Below are 16,240 nucleotides of genomic sequence, written 5' to 3'. Positions count from 1 at the left end.
ATGCGAAATATATGTATATTCAAGCAAACAAGCAAAAAAGTTGGAATGTGTAAACATCAGGAAACTGGTGGTATATTTTTCTCGGGACGAACATGGACCACTTTATGTTCACAATACACCAAAGCGTTAAGCATGAGGCAGGTAAGAAATGTATGTGAATATTCGTGAATAGAAACACTTCCAAATTAGGCCTACCAAAAAAAAAAAAAAAGAAAAACAAACGACAATCTTTGAAGTTGTGCAAGATTTGAAACGATCATAGCAAATCGAAGGTTCAACTAAACAATGTCGAAATCGTGTTTAAGTAGTCTTATCGAAATGAACTGAGTCCGTTTCTTTCATCGTTCTTTTTTTTTTTTTTTAACATTCGAAAGATGAACAGCACGAACCAAAGTGAAAACAAAACAAAAACCTGAGTCAGCCGACAAAACATTCGGAATATGAAAAGCCATGAGTATCAAGACTTCCGTGGTTATTTCCCCAAATTGAAGACGTCTTCAACCTATCGTGTTTCGGGACTGTTCAATTTGCAAACCTAGTCCTCGTGCTGTGATGACATTGGGAGGAGGTAGGAGAGTGTAACTAGGAGCCAGTCGAGGGTTGTTGCCGTTGTGGCTATTTCTTCTTCGCACCCTTTCCAGGCTTTTGCCAGCGAAGCTGGATTGTCACTTCCACGAGCGGTTGTCGAGAAGACTGGCAGCGCTCAAACACCAGTGCCCGCTTGAGGAGGTTCCGAGCTCGTTGCCACATCCTCCTCCTCTTCCTCTTCGTCTCTCCGCTGGGCGACCTAAGACATCGAGTAACAAATGAAATGTAAACGGTGTTCTTAGAAATCTCAGTTATTACATAGTAAGGCGACAGCTGTCATTGCCGAAGTATGCTCACAGGTTTGGCGAGTAAACGCCCCACTACAAAAAAGGCCCCGCGTCTACTTTCCCGCACATTACTCGGAGAGCCAATCACCGGAACTTACGGAGGCAGCTCAGCGAATGATGATGTCGAAACATATGTTTAGACCAAAAACGCAGTCTGAGTTTTGACATTAAGCAAAGCAAAACGTCACCCTTGCATAGCTTAATGTCACAACTCAGACTGCGTATTTTGGTCTAAACATATGTTTCGGAATCGTCATTCACTTAGCTGCCTCCATAAGTTGCGGTGATTGGCTCTCCGTGTGTTGTGCGGGAAAGTAGACCCACGGGCCTTTTTTTAGAGTGCACCGCGTGCGTAGGGATCAGTGACCTGTCTGCTAGCCGTGCACGCCTGCTGCGTTCCCCTTTTTCTTTTGTGCAAATAAAAGATTGATCGATTGATTGATCGTAGAAGATCTCGGGTGCGTCTTGTGTACGCCTTGACGAACTTATGTGAACTTAAACACGGCAGTGTAACTACGGTGCGCGGAACTGGTCGTAGACTTGCGTGTTTAGCATCCATTCCGACCCATACGTCAAAAGTGGCCCCGAAGTAGCAACAAATAACATCACAGAAGCCGGCCTGTCGTGATGTCGGATGTCACAATCTTGGCAGTTGGTGCTAGAAGTCCCTGCTAAACAGTACGAGCGAACGCGAGTGTCGGTGTCGTCGTGGCGTCCCGTCTCCTGACTGCTGAATCTTCCGTCGGCTGTCAAGCTGGAGAGCGACATGCAGCAGAACAGGCGTCTGCCATGTACACAACAACTGTTGGGACGCCGCCAGGATCGCGACAGGCGACCACGTGACACTTTTGGGACGTCATCAGGCGGAAATCCAGGGACAACTTTTGAGGACACGCTAAGGACAGCAGTCGGAAACGCGTTCTAGGTATATGTACAACAGTCTAGCTTTGCGCAGAAGAGTGCGCAACGAAGGGTGCAGCGGCTCGGCTGTTGCCGCAGTTCACTCGCAGAAGAGCGCAAGAAACCGGATATTAGTGGTTTCGCACTGATTCCCTGGATATCCCTAGATATTTACTTCTTTTAAAATTGGTGTTTTGGACAACCATGACTCAAGACATGCCACTTGACCCTTTTTACCTGGTAGGATGGCTACACTATTCACGTAATAATCGACCGAACAAAAGGGATAGATAGTTTCCTACCCTAATATGACAGGAGCCTCCTTAAGCATAACAAAAAGGAAGCGTGCGAAGGCGTGAAATGTAGTAACTAAAGATAGTCGAATGTGCGCTATTTTAGTAAAATCAATTAACATGCTTTAGGCCAACAGAACAATTCAAGCCGTACCTACACTAAAATGGTAATACAGGTATCAAGCAACTAAAGTAAACCAATGCAAGGCGCACCTTCATTATGGTTTCCGAGTCTGCCAGGGCTTGTTTAGCCAGGTATCGCTCACGCTTTATCTTGAGTTCCAGCTGACTCGCAATGTCGGGCACCAGGACGTCGATGAGTCGACACACCCCAAACACGACGTGCTGTAATCGAGAGAATGACACCGGGTGGCTCTCCCTTGCACCGACCAATACTAAAAGAAAAATGTACATATTTCCAACTGGGTCATACATATTTCCAACTATACATATTTCCAACTGGGTCACGAGAGAAGTGGAAATATGTACCCATGGACCACGGAGCTCAGGCTAGATTTTTGCCCCGCGCTTAGCGCTCATTCACACTGGAGGCGGATCCGCGTTCGCAAAGCGGTTGCGAACGCGGTTGTATAAAGATGCAGTGCAATTTCACGCGATCCTGATGTCATCGAGTGCGCGCGCAATTGTACTGGATCTTTATACAACCGCGATCGCAACCGCTTCGCGAACGCGGATCCACTTCCAGTGTGAATGAGCGGTAAGGTTTAGTTCGATTTATATAGCATGTCGTGGAGAAACAGCTGGCTAGCACTTTAACACGTGACAGAACTGGGTCTTTTTAATAACTTCCCGTGCAACTGTAACACTCTAGATAGGCGAGTTAAAGTGCGATATCATACTAGGAAAAAAATCATCGCCTGTGCATATACAAGCGAAAAAAAAAATGCAAAACAAATTCAAAATAGTGTGCACAGCCCATTCCGAGGGAGAAAATGAATGTGCGTAGAGTTTGTTTCTTCGGAGGGAGGAAACAAAGAAAGCTAAAGCACATTCAAAGCTCACTTTCGGGAGCTCACTCTTCAATAAACTCATGGCGCTCGTTGTATGCGTATACTAGGTGTATGCATTAAAACTAACCATACGTGGATCGAGTCCCAACTGGTTTATGACCCGTAACTATCTTCACCTTTTTTCGAGCTCCGAGTTGAGCGCAAAACGTACTGAGGTAGTAGTTCTTGTTGTTCCACAAATTATTCGTACCAAACCGGAATGGACAGGAAAGCTGCCCATGTATAGTTATTGTTATTCCACAAAATGGTTCGTACCGGTATAATTACTGATTTACATAAAATGTGATTGATACTGGAACGCTGTTTTCTGTTTCGCTCTTGCGACCACTTCCGGAGGTGCGCTTCGGCAAGCCCAACTTCGTCGATTCCCGAAGTATGCGCTATTATAATTTCGTAAGTTTACCTTTTAAGGGACACGCAGCTACAACCCCAGGGGCATATGTATACAACATCATTTTGTTTTTGAAACTACAAGGCCTTCTCTTTCAAGTGAAATGTCGTGTACATTTACCAGCTCTCTTCTACGTCTCGCATAAAGGCGGTGTAGTAAAACTGCTCGTAGCACCGTAGCTCATTGTGGCTAATAAGAAGTTGATCTGAAAACGACGACCGACTTAATACCTCGGCCAAATAAAATTTAAAAAGAAAAAAGTTCTTTGACAATGCTTTTGTAGAAAATAATATTGGCGCTATGTCGTTCCAGGGTCTCTAACAATCGAAAATGTTTCCGGGATTATTTTTCCCACTGGATTCAGTTTTTATTCGAAAATAATCTGACGCTACAGTGGCCTTACCTCAAATATGATTACAAATGCTAAGCGTACTGCCAGCAGCTTCCAGTGAAAGAACGTCCAGTTACCGTTGGCGTCTCTGAGGTCTCGGTACCTGGACAGAAAGGTCACGCAGAAGTCACAGCTTCAGTTCGAGGTTATTATCACCTGCCAGAAGAGACTCTAAAACAAATAGCGCTTTCATCTAATTTATACAAATTTCAGCCTTATCTAGTAAAAAAAAATTCAGTTACATGACCGAACAATTTTTACACTGAGAAATATGGATACAAACCGGCATGGTAGAGATAGGCTTCCATTAGGAGCATGGGCCAGAGTGAAGTTGATGTATCCTTTGAGGTCCCAGTCAAACTCGTACCGGTACATCGTTCTCGTCAAGAAGTCTGAAGTGAAGGCGATCAAAAAGGCCTGCAATGACGGCGGTGCAAAGCGCCAAGTTTTATTTGAGAACATCGAGCAAAAATAATTAAACGTTGTTATTTTCTAATGTTCTTTCTACTCCAAAGATTCATAAAAAGGTTTTATAACCAGTTTGAATTTGTGATCAGTTATAGGAGTCCATGATATTTATGTAATAAAAAAAAAAAACTCTCAGCCTTTCCATTCTGAAGAAAAGAGAGCAGTGGAGCTGTACTATCTGCCGCATCTATGAATGACAGTGGCAACCGCACAGCCGGCCAGCCGGTTGTCTGTTTGCCGCCGTCGATCATAGATGGTGGTAGCTGTCCAGAGGGTTGTGTCGAGATTTATTTGTCCACGGAAACAAAACTGGGGAAACCAGCCCTTTAAAACTCCGCTGTAAAAAAAAAAAAAAAAAAAAGTGCAAACATAAACGACAGCTCGCGCAGGCGCCGCGTGGTGTGGACGTGTTGCATTCAAAAACGACACCGACACCAGTTCCGCGTCTGTACAAAAATTTAATTTTCTTGACGCCATCGCAGGCTTGAGCACACTGCATTGCAGAACGGCACTTCTGCCGCTGGATATTTATTGTTTTCTATGCCCAATGGCCCACTTCAGATAATCTGTACTAATTAAGTCGCTTAATGGGAATTTCGAAAGGGCTTAATCTAAAACCAATGATAAACATTTAAAAATTATAAAAATATCCAAGGGTGGATTCTTAAGGAGTTCGTTACATGATTCTTGGAAACGCCACGTACGCCCCCTTTAAAAAAGCTAGCGCTGATCCCTTCAATTTTTTTTGCTTTCTCTTTTTTTCCCTCTCTTTAGCCTCGTTACGGGGTCAGTGATAGAGCTTCCCAGAGGGCAACGTGTGCGGCGTCTCCCAAGGGTCATGCTAACGGATTTCCTAAAAATCCAACAATGGATCTTACTGTAATATTTTAACCCCTCTTCGGTACCCTCTGCGCGTCAGAACACCTTGACACCCCCGGACACGGTTATCTATATCACTCGTGGAAAGAACCACATCCATACCACTTTTGCAAGCAACCGCATCCATATAACTCGTAGAGGGAACCATATCTACCGTTTTAACTGCACACTCACATAACAGCCCACGCACAAATACTACGGAAACCCAGAGCGAAGAAAAACCGGCGACGGCAGAGCAGCAGCTGTGCCCGCGCGTCACAAGGGCGGGGGGGGGGGGGGGGGGGGGGGGGGGGAAGGGTGTGAAACGTTGCTCTCAAGGAGAGGGGGGGGGGGGGGGGGTGAAGGATTACGGCGGGAACGAGAGCGTGAGGGGGGGGGGGGAGGGGGTTCGCGGCGGGATGCAGCCGCGGTTGTCGCTGACCCTAGTGACGCCAACTCCAATGGTGAATTCGGCTCGCAAATCTCGAGCGCTCCAAAAGCGCTCCATTTGGAGCGCGCATATTCCGCTCGCAGATCTGGCAGGAGTTGGTCATCCTCCGCTCGTAGATCTTTGGCAGCGCCCTCTCCATGGAGCGCCTCCAACCCCGCCAAACTCTCTCCGCGGGATTTCACAGATATTTGCGGAAGTTGACAGAGCGCACTACGTCCTTTCCTTTTAACTCGTCAGTGCGCGCAGTGCGCATGCGCGGCAAAGTTGGCGAGGTCGCCGGACCGGTCGGGCCGTCGAATGGGATCTGCTCGGATGCGCCGGTTGTTTACGCGGGATTGTGACGGCTCGAACGCTTCTACCTCGCGTAGATCAGGGATACAAAGCCGGGATTGGATCGTGGCAGATCGTAAGCGTTGACATCTGTGATAGTGAGGGGCGAACGAGAAAAAAGAACGTCAGAAAATCCGGAGGCAGACGTAAGGTTAGTCTTGTTCATTCTGCAGCCAATGAGTGTTTACCTTTTTATACTGCATGCCACCAGCGTTTTCTCGTGCAATAAAGCAAGAACAGATTAAGCAACGACCGTGCAAGTAATGTTTTGTTACCTCTTTGGGTTTATTCAAGTCTTACCAACAATCTGAACTCCACCAATGGTGATCGCTGTGCGTGCCCCGCCGCTTCGAGGCGGCCGAAAGGTATGTGACGGTGGCTAACGCGGACGTCTTCCTCGTTATTTGTCACACGGGCTCCACAGTACGGACATTTTCGCCCGGCCTGTGTCGTGAGTTATTTTTGCAGCTAAACAGTGACAGTTGTGACTGGTCGCCAGAAAGCTCAGTCGGCTGAGGCGTTGGTCGGCTTGTCAAGTCCGAGCAGCGGCCATTTTGAATAGCCGACCGTCTCGAGCGAATCGGTGGGTCGCTCCAAAAATGCGTGTCCATCTTCCGCTTGTCGATTCAGAGCGGGTGCTAAGAGCGGAATTTTGCTTCCCTCGCGGATTTTAGAAAGCGCTCCGGATCTACCAGTTGAATTCACCACTAGATAACAAAGCCGTAGTGCTGAATGAGATGGCGTCATCAGAAAAGGCCAACGCTGGGACCAGGCTGGACACGACGATTACGTCAACGTTCGGCTCAGAGTTCAAATTTGACTCAAAGCCGAGCCCTGACGCGGCACTCCTTTTCAATCTGTGTCCACTGTTGGCCTTCTCTGAGGACGCCATATCATTGCTTCGTTATCTAAGGGGCGTTGAGCGACGACCCCTCCTCTCTGGCTCCGCGCCAGCTTTGAGCGTGGCCTTGACAAAAACCAAAGTGCTCGTTTTGAAACAAAATCCGGCAGTGTCTTTCAGTTTGTCAGCCACAGGGAGAGAGAGAGAGAAGGAGAGGGAGAGTTTCATGTGTGCTGACTTTAACACTTTGGACGAATTGGAGAGTCGTACGCATCACCATCCCCCTCTGGTCCTTCCGCTCTTCATGTAGCTGATAAACGAGACACCGCCGGGTTTTCGTCAAAACGAGCGTTTTAATGCTAACGCATTAAAACAAATTTTCTAGTAACTAACAGGCTAAGAAGACAGCAGCAAATGGCGCTCAGAGAGATTCAGATCACCGCACCTGCCAATCGCGTTTTCTCATTTCCTATAGAGCTTTGCATCGCTTATCACGCGGGCGAAAAATGCCGAGCAACTGAGCTGTGGACGCATGCGCAGCGTCTGATATCCCGCACAACGAAGCTACAGCGCATGCTCAGAAGGTGTTCTACAGTCAAGCAGACAAAGATGGCAGCGCGCAGAAGGCGATTTTTCCAAAAGTCTATACGTCATTGACGTCTTCGTTCAATATGGCAGCGACCGCGGGTGGCGACGGCGACGCCGGGTTTGCGCGTGTGCTTTTTCATCTTTTTTACATATCCATATTTACGTTGCAAAGTTGTGCCGCTATCCACCCTTCTCTACAATAGTATCTGTGTGACGACGTGAAAGTCCAACGGCCGTGTCGTCGTCCAAGTGTTCAGAGCGCCCACTTCAGCGGGGCCTATACTTTGTTTCACCCGAAGTCCAGACGCAGCCGACGCTACGAACTAAAGCGGCCGATCAAGCAACGCCAAAAGCGTGAGTCACTGGGTCTTTTTTGTTTATGATTGATAATGAGCGATGATAGAACACGTCCAGGAACATGACGAGCTCCATAAGTGTGCGCTTCTGAGCCTGTATGCCACCAGATCGTAGCGTCGGCTGCGTCTGGACCTACGGTGAAACGAAGTATAAAAAACCCCGAGACTACAGCCGACACGCTTCGTCAGCGCCGATAGTTTCTCTTAGTGCGTTCGCCGTTCTCCCCTGACTCAAGTTCTGTCGCCGTATTGTTGCAGCGTGAGCATTTCTTTGCGGTGGTTTCTGCAGGGTAACGTGAAATTGCTTTGGTGTCCGTGGTATGGTGCGTGAGATGATGGCATGTCTACACCGCCATGCTGCCTCACCACACTCCGTCTGTTTCCCCCCTGGCTTCAATAAATAAAGGGTGCCGCGAATCGACGTCTTCAAACCAGTATTCATTTATCGGCGAAACCTGGCGCCCTTGCCGAGTCTCGTCGTGGCGATCGGTTTCACGGTAGTTCAGGTAACCAATGAGTATCTCGTCTTACCACTGCCACACATAAAGGCGTCATATGTCGAAGTTAGAATCCCTTTCGTCATCCTCAATAACACCAGGTAAAAAAAAAATCTTCCAGTTTTTTTCTCGATAACCGTGCATCGCCTCCCAATAATGTCGTCCCGGTCGATCAGCACCAAGCTTCGCTTTTTTCCTCCCAGATATGAAATCGATGTTGCCAGTGTCGCTGCAGCAAACGACACAGTGTTTTCCCGGGAGCCCCACGCCCCAGGCTCTTAGCCTGTCACTGACTATAGATATTAATCGACGCAAGCGATGACACTCGTTCTTCCTTCCACAACATTTTATGAGCATTTCAGCTAGGTCGACATGGGTTGACACTCCACCTGTCTCTTTGTCACAGGGACGCACTTGCGCAGATGTGACAGCAGGCTTGTAGATCACACTCTGTTTTTATTCAGACGGCGAAGAAGCACTCTCCAGAGAACGCTGAGCGTTATCTGACGCTAGTCGATTACATGCCGTTGCTCGCATTGAAGCGCGAACATGTTCGCTAGAGTGTGAAGGACAGTTTAGAAAGATATGCTAAACGTTAAAGGCCACACGTGAGCTACAAATTTGGTGGTTGAGTATTACCTTTCAATCCCATCCGGTCGTTTTAAAACGTTTTTGAGCGAATGTTTAGTGGTTAAGATTTTTTGGAGCCCGCGTTTTTCTTTAATGTGATCCCGACGGACTAGGCCGCAGGTGACAGTATGCAAACAATGAAGGACGCCTCTGCTACCGTTTTCAGATAGTGACCATAACAACCAAGGCCACCTTGACCGCGACCGCGACAGAAGAGATTGGCAGAAGAATTTCTATACTAGGCTTGCACCTTACGTCATTGAACCGTGATGGTTGTCATTTCTACATATTCTTGTCGAGTACAAATTACGTGGCCCAAAATGTAGACTGCACAACATACGCGCTCAGCAACAAGGCGACTGCAGTAGCAGCTGATGTGACGTCTGTGCAAGACATGTATTGACAGGCCATCAGTAACATTGTATCGGAAGATTGGCTCGCAGGTATATTACAATTACTCTACTGATGTGCATTGATGACGGTGTCACAATGTTCCATCATGATGTCATTACTGTCTGCTAAGGGCGAAAGACTTCAAAAGTTTTAAGTTTTAGGCAAACACTTCGCATCCGTTCCTACACAAGCCAAACTTGTCATTCACGCTGAGAGTGACGTTCAACGTGTTTATGTGCAGAGCCTTTTACTGAGCGTCGCTTGTTTCCCAGTGATTACGACCCGCACCAGTCACAGACGCTCCTACTAGTTTATACACACGGAATCTAGTTCTATAACATATTTTCTCTACCCTTATTTAAAATCCATAGAATGATTTCTCAGATGCTTGAGTACACTAACGTTGCTGATGACCGCAATCCTGGAGAGCAGTTCCAGGATGGAGAACCAGATGCCGATGTTCTGGGCCCTCTCCGGCACGGAACGCCGCGTCTCGCACACAAACTTTTGGGCGTCCAGGCGAATCTCCACCCAGTTGTTGAGCAGGGCGAACAGCGGGGCCAGCGGGAAGGCCGCCACGAAGATGGTGATGAAGCCGAACTGCAGCACTGGACGCCGCACAAGGATAACATTACCAGCGACCTTTAGCTTCTAGGTCCTATGAAAGGCAGCGTTTTGGAAGCGGTTGTTTAAACGTGCAAAGAAAATAAGGCATGAACGGTGGATTTGGGGAGGAAAGAAAAATTTCTTTATTGATTTCGTCGTTAATTTTAGCAAACAAATTGGTGTCACGTGACCTGACGTTATATGACCTCACTGTATCACGTGACAGTCACTGCGTCTGTTCACGTAAAGTTGAGGTTTACCGTGAACTAACAGCCCATAACGTGGTCACGTCAAGTGACGTCTCAATGTCAGTGACCTAATGCCACGTAACGTCACGTCACGTGATGCTGATTTACCCGCTAGATTTATCGTGACAATTTTATTAACGTGATGGGACGCCGCGCCGCTGAGTCACGTGACGTGACGTCGCGGTGTGAAGTTGTGATGCCACGTAATACACTGACGTCGCGTAACGTCAAGTTCCCCGCTAAACATAACGGGGAAATTCACGGACAGACGAACGGACGGACGGACAATTTCCTGGAATTAGAGGGTTTAGCTAAAGAAGCACTTCATGCCTCAACATGCTGCATTTAAGTCCCACTTTTCAGCATTCTGGGTGCGGGTAGCGGGGCCAGCAGGCGAAAAGAAAGACGCGGTAGATATGTATATTTCTGCAGAACATATGGGTGCATGCATACTGCAAACATTTCTAGCATAAGGTTACCCCTCAGTTTGGGAAAGTTTTTAAGCCCCTATATACTGTGAAAACAATTTGGTGTACTTTCAAGTCTCAAAATGTTTCATCTGCTATTAAAGGCGGGTAATTACCTCCTTTTATACCTGGGGTCATTAAACATAAACATGACCACTGATCCCAATATGTTGACCTCAGTAGGTTGCCTCCACGTATGCAGAAGGCGTTTTTTAGATACACTCTATAGAAAAAAGGGGAGCGGTATTTAGTCCCTCCGGGGACCAAATGCGCAGTCACCACCATTAGTCTTCTGGGTGACTAACGGGGAGCCTGGGGAGGGGAACAACGTTTGCGCCCCTCCCGTTGGTCTCTCAAAGTTGAACCCCAAAGGCCCGTTCACACACATGCGTCCGTAGCGACCGGAACGACCGGAACAACCGAAACGACCGTTGCAAGGGTCTGCAACCGTCAGTTCCCATAGAGACGGAGGGACGCACGCACGTGTCGTTCACGACGCAAGGAGTTGGAGCGAGCCCGACTTTCCCCGCAGCGTTGGAAACAACCGAAGCAACCGCAATGACAGACCAATCACAGGTCGAGGAGAATGGGTCGCGCGCGTTGCACGCCGGTCGCGGGCCGGCTCCTTCTGTCTGCAAACATGGCGTCGGCGGTGATCGTCGACGTGGACGGCATGGTGAGAGCTCATCGTTCCGCGTAAAAGCGCTAGCCTTGACTGTGAATTTTCGTCGTGTGTCGCTATGATAACCCAGCACGTATTAGAAGGGAAGATCCACCTACTCGTGCGGCGATGTCGTGGCGGCACTCTCAAGACAGCAGAAACGCCCGTGCCGTCGTGTTTGTTTACTTCGACTATACAGTGCTGCTTTCTAAGCATTTGTGTCCTCGAACATCGCCCGGATTTCTTATTTGGCGCATTTCATGCGTGTGCTCAAGTTCAAGGGTATTACTCGCGGGTACCGTATAAAGGATGCGAATTTTCACGCGTTTTCATCTCCGTAGAAAAGTGATTAGTGTTAGCTATCCTGAACGCTCGCAACGTCTATCTGATCACGAAATCATATTTCTACGTTGCTATATCACTGATAAGATTACATCGTCTTTTATAATCGTAGAAAAGGCGTGTGGCGAGATTTGTACTATTGGCAAAGTCGTGATTGTCCAAGACGGCGTACTGCATCTTTTTCTTTTCTTTTTTTTTTCATCCACTGTATCCTGCAAGCCTATCATGAAAAAAAAAAAAAAAAACATTAATAAAGCTTTAGGCTATAGAAATCTGTCTGGCTATATTCTGTTACGGTATTGAGTGGCAGTGCGTCCCTTTTTTAGGGGCACCGCGGAAACAGCTGACGGCAGCGTAGAAGCGGTCGCCGTGCTGCCGACCCGCTGCGCTTGTTGCAGTGGTTGCAGGTGTGTGTACGCGCGGCGCAGAGCGGTCGTTCCGGTCGCTCCGGTTGCAACGGACGCATCGCGCTGGTTGTACATGTCTGAACCAGCCTCAAGAACTAAGCTCTGCACCCTTCCATTTAGGCAACTGGAACTAAATGTTGCGCCCTTACATTTAGACCCCTGGGACTAAATGTTGCGCCCTTGCATTTGGACTGATGGGAATAAATGTCGCACCCTTGCATTTATACTCCTGAACTCTTTAAAAAAAAAAAAGCTAGTAGTATTTATTAGGTAAAGGCTAGTAACCGTTTGTCATATATGTTACTAGGCACCTATTCTGCGTAGGTAGTAACGGTCAGGGTAGTAACGGTTACTAGGTCAAAACGCTAGTAACGGCTATTAACGAACCTAGTATATTTTATTACCCTTAGCTAGTAACTTGCACTAGCTCCCACAAGACTAGGCGGCGCTACTGAACGTTAAATTCAAAATCGACAATAATTATTATCGCTGGGATAGATATGTTTTCCACGCTGCTTACATTTACATTTACACGGCATTTATTTCACATTTGCACGCGTATTATACATTTAACAGAGACAAGGAATTATAACACAGAAGTCCCACACACGCAAAACCACGTGCTATATGCCCACCCGAAGGCAGTGAGAATGACCACAAAATATTTGTTCAAAATATTCATTTTCTTCCCAGAAAGAAAGACAGAAAGAAAAACCAAGGCAAGTTTATTCAGTTACTATCCTTAGGAAGGGATTCTTAAAAGTATTTACCGAAAGTAGACAAATCGTTTAATGACTTTTTTAAAAAGGGTTGGTCTGAACAATACTCTTAGATATATAAAAACACTAATTGGAATGAATTTGAAAAGAGCCTTACACCTGAACACTCAACAAGTTGATTAAAGCGATGGTGAAACGACGTTAGTGAATGCTCCCAGCTTCCTTCGTATCTTCTGTTTCACTAGACTAGACCACTGAAACACCCGATATACTTGATCATTCAAGACAATCTCTGGAATGTAAATTTAAATAATATGTGCCATATGACGAAGTTATCGGTATTCATAAAAATAAAACTTCGATCGAGGTAACATAAGAATCAACTCACCCATTTCCAGATATTCCTGGAAGAGGCCCTCGTTCTGTATTAGCTGGTAATCTTCCTCCCAGCGAGAAAGGGTCTCCCGGTAGACCAACTTGGTCTTGTGGCGATGCCACCAAGCCTTGATTTTGCTGCAGAAAGCGAGAAGATACTGCAAACAAACGCGGGAAAATAGAGTATGCTCACCAGTCAATTTTGGTCTCGGGAAGAACGATCTATTGAAGTTTACAATTCAAAATTTTCATAGCATTACTGCGACAATTTGATTTGTGACACAAAGTGTTTTGTACTGCTTCCCTGTAGTTTTCGTAATTTACGGAACTCTCCTTTAACTACAAGAGCCTCACTTTTTTTTGTGTTTTTTATTGTTTTTCAAGTAAAGCTGGTATTCTCGAATGCCGACTAATTTGCAATAAAGCTTGTTTACTATATAAAAGTAATGCGATTTATGTCAAAAATACCCCTCGTTGGCGCCTTCGCTCAAAAATGGCGCCGTGCAGTCAAGCTGAGAAAGCATAGACTTAGGTTTTCGCTTGCGGGGGGGGGGGGGGGGGGGGGGCTTTATTTTGCAGTACATTTTTTTTTCGCCGGCAGGATGCATTTGTTGTGCGTTTTCCAACATAATATTTCTCCCTGAGATTTTTAAAGGGCGAAATGTTAGTTATTTGCATTGAGGTAGAGCGCATTGCCTTCGTAAATATCTATTTCTGCTCACCATGGCTGAGCTGTCGTATTGCGCTATTGTCGTGAAATGAAAATAGTGACCAAATATCTAGCACGCGGATACACTCGTGCTAGCGCGGGTCCCTTATTTTCGATCGCAAAATTTTAGTACACAATAACAGCATCGTAATTATCGGTATTTTAAGGCATTAGAATGCCAGCCGTTATTCAGATAATTTGCGATGAAATGTAATTGAGTTAGATATTCTAGTACATAGCTTGAGTAATACTAAATAAAACCATTTTAGGTTTTTTTATCTTCTATTTATGACGAGTATGATATAAGCGAGCGTCTTGAAAACCTTGCAAAGTTCTGCCCTATTCTTGCTCTAGTTGTGTTTTGACGTAGAAATCATTTTTTTTAATCCATTCTTTTTTAAGAAGTGCAAATAACAACGTACGGCACGAGAATTTCCTGGGCGTTGTTGATCATCTGCTTGCCAACCATGATAATCGCCAATTGTTGCGCCAGTTCAGACAGGCAGTCGCTGCCACTGCACTGGACAAACAAGAAGCAAGACATATGACATCGGTGCATCCTGAACATAAAATTCAATCCAATTTCAATTCCATTCAATTGTATTTTACACACCACTCAGACGAAAGGTGTCTGGGGGCTAATCATTGTAAAATTACTAATTCGACCCTCATGCTTATACATAAATGGAGATGCCTATTATTGCAATAAATATATGGATAAAAAATAAAATAAAACATAAATAAATAAATAAGTGATTTCTATTCACGTTTGAATCATGATAAAAACACTGAATAACGCATCTGGATTCGTAGTCTAATTGGCAAATCTTCGATCTATTGAATAACATACATGGTTATGAATAAGTTGGTTTCCTGCCACCCATGCCTGTGCCGTACAGCGATAGTAATGTCATACTCGCCTCTTCGTTTCTCAGACCCAGCAGGTGGCCATAGTGACCGGGGTAGCCGACAAACCTGCAAACAAGATGATGTTACACCCTTCCTAGCGTTCTCAGGAGAGGCGGTCCTAACCTTCCCTTGAAAAAGGCAATGTAGAAGATGGATGAGTAGAAGTTCACAAACTGGAAAAGGAACACCTTGAAAATGAGGTTGTTTTCAAAGTCCGTCTGTGTCCGATGCATCTCTGTAAGACAAAACGTAAGAGAATTTTATATTTTAGAAATTTGAGTATCGGTTACAACGCCTGAATTTAGAGAAGCATCGAACCTCTCGGCACATGCGGCACCAGTGATATTTTAAACGCAGGTGGTTGCACAGTCACCTTGCACATAAGGGCTTCAATGGAAAGTAATAAAACGTGAGCGTGGACATGCTGATATGACAATTACAAATTTTTGGGTAAACGACTGTTTAGATTTTTGACGTCCGAAGTGAAGCATGTTAATAATAAGCGTCTTATTAAGGCGACTAAAAAATATTTTTAATTAAAAAAAAATATACGGATCTGCCAAAAATACGTGATTAGACGCCCGTTAGTGTTAGTACCTTGTACGCGTCCGAAAACTCATCGCTACTTGCGTTGATATCATTATCACGCGTATTTCTTTATTTGGAAAGTTGTTCAACATTGCTTTTATGATAAGAAACACTATTAGAAACTGAATAAAAAAAACTAATTTCACTCAGTCCTTGTGTTTTTTTTTTTTTCTTTTGGAGAGCGAGGAGGGGTTGAGTGAACTGACTAAAATACTAAGTTTGTCTCATTGATGAGTCCACATCATCACTAATCTGCGTGCCGTATTACTTTAGCTTTAATATTGTTGTGAAATTTTCCACGAGGTCCCACCAAGTACCTAACACTTTCGTACATAAATAGTAATACTGATTCTTAAAAAAATCCGGAGCTTAGTTCCTAATAATGATTAATCTTAGAAGGCGGAAACGATGTAAAAATGAAATGTGGCAAGTAGCGCGTCAGCAGGGACGTCGCGAAGAAGGGTTCAGATCAGTGACCGTCCAGAGCCCGAATCAGCAAGAGGTCAACGCGGCATCTTAGTGTTTCCGTGGTCACTGTGCCTGCCCGGCAATAGTCTATGAGATTACTGATGAGACAGCGGAGACAATGGCAACGCTTCTTGGTTCCGAACTCCTAATCGTCTGAACTGTACTAAGGAAGACATTTGTGCTAGTTGGTAGTCTTAGACATTGAGGTATTTAGCGCAACAAGTAAGAGAATAGTATTCAGTAGCGCTCCTTTCTGTCATGTTCTTATTTATTGAGCTTTGAGCGCTAAATACCTCAATATATAAATCGTCTGAACACTTACCCTAGGCTTAGCTGCCGTCTATCCCGTACTTCATTAATTTGCACCGCTTTTTGGATACTTTTCGCCGTGTATAGGTCACAGCCAACGCCATTGTCTCTATTGCAAGGGTCTCATTTCTATGGCAAG

At 45.7% G+C, this 16,240-nt stretch overlaps 1 protein-coding gene across 1 annotated transcript in view; it reads right to left on the bottom strand.

The window, feature by feature from the left end:
• Nucleotides 1-405: 405 nt before the first annotated feature.
• LOC8041694 (anoctamin-7) overlaps nucleotides 406-16,240 on the bottom strand; it is a 78,339-nt gene continuing 62,504 nt past the window's right edge. The window contains exons 12-20 of the mRNA XM_042290312.1: nucleotides 14,860-14,971; nucleotides 14,748-14,802; nucleotides 14,250-14,347; nucleotides 13,132-13,256; nucleotides 9,696-9,901; nucleotides 4,165-4,298; nucleotides 3,894-3,984; nucleotides 2,282-2,413; nucleotides 406-787 (exon numbers count right to left, since the gene is read on the bottom strand). Coding sequence (XP_042146246.1) covers nucleotides 704-787; nucleotides 2,282-2,413; nucleotides 3,894-3,984; nucleotides 4,165-4,298; nucleotides 9,696-9,901; nucleotides 13,132-13,256; nucleotides 14,250-14,347; nucleotides 14,748-14,802; nucleotides 14,860-14,971 — 1,037 coding nt within the window. The 3' untranslated portion in view covers nucleotides 406-703. The remainder of the gene's footprint in view (nucleotides 788-2,281; nucleotides 2,414-3,893; nucleotides 3,985-4,164; nucleotides 4,299-9,695; nucleotides 9,902-13,131; nucleotides 13,257-14,249; nucleotides 14,348-14,747; nucleotides 14,803-14,859; nucleotides 14,972-16,240) is intronic.

This window comes from Ixodes scapularis, unplaced genomic scaffold (genome assembly GCF_016920785.2).
Source record: "Ixodes scapularis isolate PalLabHiFi unplaced genomic scaffold, ASM1692078v2 PGA_scaffold1__304_contigs__length_218370807, whole genome shotgun sequence".
In the NCBI taxonomy this organism is placed as follows: Eukaryota; Metazoa; Arthropoda; class Arachnida; order Ixodida; family Ixodidae; genus Ixodes; species Ixodes scapularis.
The sequence above is the reverse complement of the archived record's forward strand: the minus strand, read 5'-3'. Positions and strand labels throughout refer to the sequence as shown.